At 35.3% G+C, this 9,975-nt stretch overlaps 1 protein-coding gene across 1 annotated transcript; it reads right to left on the reverse strand.

The window, feature by feature from the left end:
• Positions 1–1,774: 1,774 nt before the first annotated feature.
• Positions 1,775–6,507, reverse strand: LOC137733174 (protein NRT1/ PTR FAMILY 5.4-like). Its single transcript, XM_068472333.1, has 5 exons — positions 6,438–6,507; positions 6,001–6,218; positions 5,574–5,825; positions 3,735–4,009; positions 1,775–3,107 (listed from the first exon to the last, which is right to left on the reverse strand). The coding sequence occupies exons 1-5, from the start codon at positions 6,505–6,507 to the stop codon at positions 2,228–2,230; spliced, it is 1,695 nt and encodes a 564-aa protein (XP_068328434.1). The 3' UTR covers positions 1,775–2,227.
• Positions 6,508–9,975: the final 3,468 nt, after the last annotated feature.

Genomic DNA, 9,975 nt, shown 5'->3' on the forward strand with positions numbered 1-9,975 from the left:
TTGGCACTTTAGCATCTTTTAAACTTTTGACTTTCTACCGATATGTCAAATTTTAAACATAAAATAATAATTCATATGTATTTTCTTTGTATTGGGAATGAAAATAAACAAATGGATAATGGTTTAAACCAATAAAAAATTAATAAAAAGAATTTAATAATTAATTAAAAAAATTTAAAGGTGCTGTCAAATTTGGCAATAAGGGGGAAAGATGTCAATCCATGCTATGCCACATCAGATTTGGCTTCTCGGTTGAAAAACATTAATGCTGTCTTTTGTTACCGTTATTGCTGATTTGGATATTTTGACATCTCATTTGAAAATGCTCTAAGAGGTGAACAATTATGACCTAATGTAATGTCAGTGGATGCTTAGTGCTGCACCTCTGGAAACAATAAACCATATAGTGCTTAGTGTTGTACTAGTATTTGATTTGATTGCAGGAACATAGTATTCAACAAAGTCAGTCATCCCTACCCTAAAAAGAAAACAATTTCATGTAACAATGGCCATAGTCTGATACAATATTTAGTTGATCGGTTCAGTATATTTCAATAAGGGCATACCAAAGCATGCATGATTACTTAAACCACTAGTTTCTTTTTTTCCCTTCATATATACGGCTAAGCACGTACTTAGATGTTAATGGTACAATAATTGCCCCCCTAAATTATATTGGACCATAGTCATTAGGACCTAGTTAAGAAAAACGTTCGTTCGTCGTTAATCTTTTTGAAACTGTATATAGTATATAAGGATAGGGAGCACAATCTCCCTCCTATACAGTCCCGGTACTGCGTGAGGCACATGAGGCAAAATCCTAAGTTTAGCGCCTTTGAATGCGATTATCATTCAGTAATTAAGAACGATTAAGAACGACATGTTTGGACTCGTGACTTCTAATTAAGTACGAAATCCTGAGTTTAACACCTTTGAATACAATTATCATTCATGTTTTCCTGTATACACAATCTGATTGTTTCCTTCAATCCCTGCCATTCAAATTTGATCTCTCAGTTCAATAGGATTTGTCATCTCTCAACGATTCTTCAAATCATCTTAATATATGAATCCCAATTGCACGGAAGCGAGGAATAATTTGTGGGCGTTTTGATTTTGCCTTCAAAATAATGGACTTCCATTGATTAAGTTTAAGTTGAAACGTTTACATCCTCAACTAAAAACTTTTTTTATGGGTACTGAGACTAAAAAACATTAAGAGCCAAATAGTTCCACCATTACATGAATGCAGAGTTGGAAAATTAGCTACTGGTCTCAATTGATTGAGAGCAATTTATATGATTGTGCATAGTAATCTGTGGTAATGATATAATGGTATGTGTTGAAACTTTACACGTATCCTTGTATTATTAACGGAGGAGGATTCTATACCCTCCTAATCTTTCTACCCTTCCATGCCTTCCATTTGTTATGTTTGAAGGTTCCACCATAAAACCAATTGGCAATATGGGGAGTAGTCCAAGACCATATAAGCACATAGCAAACCTTGTTCCTCACGGATGTGGGACAACTCTCAACATGTCCCCGCACGTGTGGCGGATTTTCAAGCCTACACGTGGACAACAACTGGGTGACGTGGAGCGCGTGTGGCCGTTTAGCTTCACACGAGGACAACCCGCTCTGATACCATGATGAAATTGAGGTTCCACCATAAAAACAATTAGCAATATGGGAAGTAGTCTAAGACCATATAAGCACATAGCAAACTTTGTCCCTCATCGATGTGGGACAACTCTCAACAAAAATATAGGCCACGTTTGGTGCCCTGTTCCAAAATTTTAATCCTACCACCCACCAGTTCTATTTTCCACATGTGCTAGCTCTTCCATTTGTTATGTGAAATATGTCCAAATTCTGTACCGATCAATGAGACTAAAACTTTATCCAAGTTTTTCCAACTTTCTCGAACTCCAACAATATCCCACAGTTTTGTATTTGATTCGTGAAGAGTTCATCTAGAAAATTAAAACAATAAGTTGAATAATGTGGGTTGTGTTTGTACGGGAGAGTTTCGAAAACACAATCCACAAAAAGTATCCATTTAAATTTTAAATCTAAGACCTCTGTATTTCGCAATATTTAAATTGTAGAACGCGTTTAGTTCTTCGCATTAAGTATTAATGGACAGAGGCTTGGTTCCAGCTTCAATGGTACAGCGCTTTATCCATGTTTGAATCTTGTTCTTCCTGCGCAGTTGAATCATGTCTCACATCTCTCCATCATGGTTCTTTACAAAGGTCAACTCCATCTTCACCTTGTCTTCTCTTTCGACCTTTTTGTACACAAAAGCACTTGCAATTACCCCATAAACACAAAAATTTAGTGTGCTCAAAACTGCCAGCACCCAATAGAAGTAATCGAGGTGAGCCCTATTGATATTGTCACCAAGCCATTTGTTTCCATTTCTTGAGGTAATTAACTCCACAGCAGATATAATCCAATTGCTAATGAAGCTGCCAACTCCTACAACACTCATAGACGCTGCCGCTCCCATGCTTCTCATTTGCTCCGGCATTTGATCGTAGAACAATTCTTGAAGTCCAACCGCGGCGAATGCATCTGCGAGGCCAAGAATCAAGTATTGTGGGAGTAACCACCATACCCTCATGGGTATTATTGCTTTAGGTTTATCAATGAGATTGTAGTCTTTTGCAATGTTGAGCCTTTTGGCCTCTACTAGAGCCGACACAACCATGAGGAGTATGGATAGAACGAGCCCAATGCCGATTCTTTGTAGCACACTAATACCCGAGGGGTGTCCCGTATATTTTCGGGCTACTGGGACAAAAACCCTGTCGTAGATTGGAACGGCGATTAGGATTGCAATGCCAACGAGGCCTTGAAGTGATGCCGCAGGAACCTGGAAATGGGGACCAATCGATCGGATGGTTGTGCTACATTGTTTGGTGAAGAAGGTGTGAAGTTGGGCTTGGATTACACCAAACATTAGGCAACTCAACCATATGGGGATGAGTCGAAGGACGAGCTTCACTTCTTCCACTTGATTGAGAGAGCATAGCCTCCATGGGTTTCTAGTTTTCGTTGATGCATCTTGTTCGTCTATGATCATTGCCTTGTCCAAGCATCTGCATTATTTTTTGTTTTCATTATGCTACCTATGCTTGTTATGTGTAATTGATTAAAGTATGAATCTCGTATCAGAAAAAATAGAGCCAAGGTACTAGGTGTCTACTTTTACTTTATGACAAACGGGGGAAAGCAGCCAAGGGAAAAAGAATATAATCTATGAATGCAAGTGGACAATATAGAAAGTTCAGTCGATCGGCATCTAGCTAGACGTACACACACGACAAAGGGAAGCAGCTGACCAATACTTTTCAAGTTTGACTTTAGGACACTAGAGGTTCGGACGTCTACGTTTTCTGTTAACCGTCTATGACTATACATCTATATCTTTCTGTATAACCTAAAATTGTTAAGTCATTCGTTACGTCATTATATATGTGTTCGTTTTGCACAAATGAATGACAAAGATGTGATCAATTCTGATCCACTCTTAATCCAATGGAAAGATTCTTTGTATTTCTTATTTACATACCCAATAAAAGATTTTCATTTGTGCTGATCTTTCATATGAATTTTTTATTTTTATTTTTTGAAAAAAAAAAACAAAAAAAAAATGAACAGTTTGAATGATGAGAACACATTATAAACATTAAAGAGTAGTACTTTATGCGATATTAAGTTTGTACCTGAGTTGATTAGTACGAGCCAAAACTAGAGGCTGCGACTGACGTTGTAGCATGGCTTCACCCTTCTCATCTCCATGGTAAACTCCCTCGCAATTGAGTGTCTCAATGATATGACATTTCCGAGCTGCTGCAACGATCACTTGTGCCACCGTAGTAAAAGGGCTCCCTGGAGGCCTTTGCTTTCTGTACCTTTTAGTTCCCACCAAGAACGATACTAGTGACAAAACCAAAACCCCTGCCAATATTCCAAACCCTAATCCCCACCCAACATTATCCTACAAGTGTAGTAATTTCAATTAATTAGTGTACAGAACTAATTAATTTATCAACAAGAAAAAAAAAATCTAATTACCTTTTTTTGTGACATTTTGATGACTGAACAGGAAAAATGGTAAGATTAGTAATGTTTCATCTTTTGGCAAACGATAAGACAAATATACTAGGAGTTTTTTTACGTAAACCACGCAATTATCTGAATTCACCCCACAATTTTTTATTTATTTTGTGAAATGCAGTTTTATCCTTGAGGAAATACACCCACATCCTCATCACATGACATTTCTCCCCCTCCCAGACAACAACCATCGGCGTCCCTCACATCATCAACGGCGTCCCTCACCAACCTCAAAGCCATCTTTCTTTCTCTATCACTCTTGCAAGTGCTTTCAAAACCCATGAGCAAGGAGTTCCTTCAATTTAAAACTTGATTTGCAAGTTCTTTGAATTCAGGTTCTTATTTTGATTCAATTTGTTCTTGATCTTTTAATGGTTGAGAATTTTATGGGTCCAAAATCCAAAAAAGAGAGGGAGGGAGAGGGCGATAATCAGGTTGGTGAGGATCACCGGCGTCGTGGTCGGGGATCGCGGAGGGTGCCTGTAGGGGGAAGGGGGTTTGCTAGGTTCCTTTTTCTTTTCTTTTTTTCTTTTTTTATTTACGTTTTAAGGGTAAATTTGGAAATCAAACACTTTAAATTTTTTGTAGGGTGTAATCAGATAAGTAGTGGGTCTAACTAGAAAAACTCATATATACTAATTTCTATTAATTAATAAAATATTTATTGTCAACCAAAATTTTATGAAATTACCAGTTTAACCTTCTAATTAAAATAGAACATAAATAAGAAATATGTGGCAGAAATGTAATTTCACACAACAAAATTTTGCTCTTTTTTTTTCAAAACCCCACATACATGTAATCCAAACATATTTCTAATAATAATAATAATAATAATAAACTTTCCACTTCCACATTCTCTATCACTCTCTTCCTGTCTCCTTCTATTTCAAAAACAAAAATAAAACAATTTTCTCACACACGTTTTGTGTGCGCCCATATACTATTTTCATCTAATTAAATACATAGATAAGCATTTGAACATATTGATGGGAACACATTACTATAGCCAATTTGACTAAATTCATGTATATAATGATTAGGATTAGTAATTTTTTAATTTTTTTTTTTTTAAAACCTTGAGGTTAAATTTGTCATGACATATTAAGATATATAAGTCATTTAATATTAAATTTTAAAGTAAAATATATATAATATTACCTGAGATACTAATAAAAAAATCTTATTTTTTGTGTACTATTATAATCTAAATACTTTTGGGAGGTTGTGAGAATCTAAAAGGTAATTATTATTGCCACTCAGTACTACAGTTTGATGATATTTCTGTTCGTTTAGAAATAAGAGGTCTTATATTCGAATCTCGTAAATAGTGAATTCGAAACTAAATTAAACTGCATATTGTGTGGCTTAGCAGAACTCCTTCTTCCCTTATTGTAAAAATATCGATATACTCAAAAAAAAAAAAAAAAAAAAGTAATTATTACCTGGAGATATACAACTCCTAGTGTGGCAGAAGTGGCACCAAACACCAACCCCAAGTACCACCAGTTGAAGAAGGAGCTCTTGACCTTTATCTCTTCCGGCGTGTTCTCATCGAACTGGTCTGCTGCAAATGTTTGCACGCATGGCTTCTGCCCACCTTGAGCCACGGATAAAATGTATAGCGCCACAAAGAACACTGCTCGGCGACTTTGTGAAGGAATTACTGAGACGGACAGAGTCAAAAGAACCATGCCCTACAATATGATATAAAAGCTATGAACACAACTACACAAGGACATCTATACAATCAAACATGATTAATGTTTTCTTGTCAATTAAACTGGCAACGTTCTATACGTTTATATTATCAGACTATAAATCTGAACATTCGGAACATATATTCAGGGGAAAAACTCTTAGATGATTTACCAGGAAATAGATGGTGACAGAGAAGACGATGGTTTTGAACCGACCAAAATATGAATCTGCAAGAAAGGCTCCGACGACAGGGAAGACTGATGAAACACCAAGCCAGGTGTTGACATTCTTAGCCGCCGTGGCTAAGGGCTGGTCCAAAACATCTGTGAGGTACATGATGAGGTTACTTGCCAATCCATAGAATGCGAACTGCTGGGCCACCTCAACCACTGCAAATAAAATTTAATTAAGCAACAAATATACAGTATACTCATGAAAGATGAAACTCCTATAAATTTTCAGAAAACTTAATGAACTGAATATAAATATTCGTTGCCAAAAAAAAAAAAAAAAAAATCAAATCAAATAATTGTGGAATTAAATGAAAAATAAGGTGCTGGTAAAACAAAACTAAAAAAATAAGATGAAAACAAAATTTGATTGCTTACAGATGATGAAAATAGCAGCATTCCAGCCACCCCTACTGGGTTTTCCATGTGCAGTAGAAGCAATATTCATAATTGATAGTGTTTAGAGAGCTGAAATATTATTGGACCTCCTCATCAAGAGAGAAAAGTAGTTGAAATTTCTCCGGAAATTTGGTGGTTTACATAGTTTTCTCGTTGACTTACTATCGATCGTTATAGTTTTCTAGTTGACTTACTATCGATCGTGTTTCTGAACGCATATATATAAATGCAGTGTGCGTGTGTGGTGGGCAATTAGAATTTACAAAGTTATTTGGTTTGATGCTATTGGCCTTTTATGCTTATAAGAATTATTTTAGGAGGCGTAGTTTGCTTGCTGTGCACCCCAAGACAGGAGAATCCAGCGCACATTTCATTGCATGATTACATAATTTGCATGCATAGCAACGAAAAAATCTTCTGTGTGCCCGACATACGTCCCAACATATGAAGTGTTATAATAAAAGTAGTTGATTTTTTTTTTCTTCAAGAATCAAACTTTTTAAATTATAACATTTAGTGTATCAAGCTATATTCTTGACATATTGAAAAATCTCTCCAGGAAGATATATACCCACGTAACTATGATTCAAGTTGATGAATTTTATACAGGAAAATAAACTATTAACGAGTCAACTCTTCATCCATACACAACCGACCATTATAAACGTTGTCAATAAGTATTTATTGTTAATGACCCTTTCAAAATGTTATCGTTGATGATTTAGGGGGTAATTTGTCTTAGCTAGGCAGTATGGTACGTATACGTACACGTTATAATGCCATAATTATTTAATTTTAAATTTGCCATCTACAAATTTATTTGTTTTTAAACAAAAAAATAAAGTTATAGAATAGTCGCCATCTACAAATTTTGAATTTAAGATTACTCACTTACAAATAGAAAAAATATTAATTTGTACTACTAATTTTTTTTTTCAATGTAAAATTATTATTTTTGTGATGGTGAAAATTTGTTGGATTGTGAAAATGTGTTGCAGGTTGTGAATTACTATTATTTTACTGTTTTAAGGTTTTGGGAAATGCTATACTATTAGGGGAGGTTGTGTCGAATTTTTTGTACAAATTTGTAGCTTAGGGTTTTCACCATTTAAGTATTTTTGGCCAGCTAAAAAAAACACCAGGGGGCCTAGTCGAATGCTGAAGGAGTTAGAGGGCGTACGTCAGACCAACTCCAAGATCAAGATTACGTATGACCCGTGACATTGTGGAGTGGCTACCTCACAGCAGCATAGCAGCATTGCTAGTAGCTGTGGTGCTGTTATTCGAGATAATTGTCCTTTTCAACAAGAGTCTTGGTCAGAAATTCCCGAGGAGACGAAGATATTGGTGCGAGACAAGTTGTCGGTTAGTATATTAATTTTTAGCCTTTATCATTTTTTTTAATTGTGTTTACAAATATTAAAAACCAAAATATATTATCTTAATATTATTAAATTTGTTACTATTATTTTATTATTTTTCATATTCGTGGTGCATTTATGATTTTGAGGACATATCCCTTGAGGCCATGGCCTACTTAGAGAGGACCTTAGCAATCCGGTACAAACAATGGAAGAACAATTTTCACACGTATTTTAAGCGATGGGATGATCCGGAGATTGCTCGACTACATGTTCCAGACGAGTTGAAGGACCGGCCAGAGGATTGGGGATGGCTCTGCAAACATTTTACGGACCCAAAATTTGTAGTATGTACATAATATTTTAATAATAATTTATTATTGTACATGTTATTTTTTTAAGCTTTTTTTATTAATTTATTTCAAATAGTCGCATTAACATGTATACTGTGTGTTTAACAGAAGAAATCTATTGCTGGCCAGAAAGCTCGAGAGTCAAAGACACTTCTCCACCATTCTGGTTCGCAGCCCTTTTCGTATAGGCTTAAGGCACGACGTGAGGTAAAAGTATTTTAACTTTGAAATTTTATACAATTTATTTTTTATTATTGATTAATAAAATTTTCTTAATGTTTTTTTCTTCAAAGGGCTAAGTTCCCAGAGATCGACATATTCAAGGACGTTTACATTCAACCTGGTAATGAGACCGCTAATCAGCTTCATGTAAGTATATGTTATTATTCTTATATGTATGAATCGTTCAAATATTATTTATATTTTGTTATTAAACATTATATGTTTTTTATTTATTATTACAGGCTACTATGGAGGAAAAGAGCACTGCTGTTCTCCATGAAGCAGCATCCCAGCTTCCCCCGGAGACCCCGATCGAGGACCTCATGATACCTGAGGATGTAGGTTTTCAAATCATGACTGATGTCCTGGATCAGAACTATGGTCGTCATCGTGGCAAGGTTGTTTGAGGTATGAGGAAAGCACAGATTTGTGAGACGGGTGCTTCTTCTTCCAGATCGAACACAACAGAGGTCGATGCATTGAAGGCGGAAGTGACGCACCTGAGGACCGAGGGCAAGCAGATGAAGGCACAGTTAAGGGCCCAAGGCGAGGAGATGAAGACCTGTGTCGGGAGGGTGCAAGAACTTGTACAAGCCATACAGATGTCCGGCCTCCAAATCTCTCTAACTCCACCTTCGACCTTAGAGCCATCTCGCCCTGCCGATACCCAGTAGCCTGATGTATTAAACCTAGTTCACTTGTAGTTTTTTCTTTTTTGTTTGGACACCTTGTATGTACATTTTCATATATTTTATAATTAAATACTTTTGCTTGGTTAATTAATTATTCTTTAGAATTTAATTACAATATTTATCAAAAATTAATAAAAATAATATTTTTCACTAAAACAAAAAAAAATTATTTCTCACTAAATAAATAAAAAAAGGGTTTGCGTGATGTATGTTATTTCTTCATCGCGCAAACCCTAGCGTCACTGCCTTGGCACGACGGTTAGAGCGTGATGAAGGTTGTGTTGCGCAAACCCTTGTGCAACGATTTTTGACTTTGCGTGACGAATGTACGTACGTCGCGTAAAGTGTTTTTTTTTACTAGTGTAAGTGGCAAGATTACTACTATTTTTTAATTACTATCTTTGGATGAGAAAATTTTAAAATTCTACATAACTTTAGATTTAATTGTTAAAAATACATTGCAAGAATAATGATAAGGAACTCCTCAAATAATTAAAGCCAAATCTCAAACATTACAAATGTATTACAAAAGGACTTTGGAAATGATACTTCTTAAGGTGTCATTTGAAATTCATCTCTCTTATATAACATGTAGTCATTCACAAAGTCCATCCACACACTTTTGAAAGTTATCCGAATCTAGTTAGCTTGACTAAGCACCTGTCTACAAGTAACCCCAATTTTAATTAGGGTGATTTAAAAAAAAAAATTGATCAAATATTATGAGTATATTAAAAATGTTTATGCAAATTATAAATATGTCAATTAAATATTGTGGTACACTAATATACTTAAAACATACAAAAATTATAAACTCTGTCACTCTATTCTATACGTATGGCATAGTATAATATCATAGCTGCTTAGTGCTGAGATAGCTTTAATATAT

Source organism: Pyrus communis, chromosome 5 (assembly GCF_963583255.1).
Source record: "Pyrus communis chromosome 5, drPyrComm1.1, whole genome shotgun sequence".
Classification (NCBI taxonomy): Eukaryota; Viridiplantae; Streptophyta; class Magnoliopsida; order Rosales; family Rosaceae; genus Pyrus; species Pyrus communis.

Excerpts from the sequence above, each read along its gene's own strand:
- LOC137733174 (XM_068472333.1), bottom strand. The coding sequence starts at position 6,507 with ATGAATATTGCTTCTACTGCACATGGAAAACCCAGTAGGGGTGGCTGG. Across the intron at positions 6,219-6,437 it reads TGCTGCTATTTTCATCATCT|TGGTTGAGGTGGCCCAGCAG; the intron begins GTAAGCAATCAA and ends TTTTATTTGCAG. Across the intron at positions 5,826-6,000 it reads CTGTCACCATCTATTTCCTG|GGCATGGTTCTTTTGACTCT; the intron begins GTAAATCATCTA and ends ATCATATTGTAG.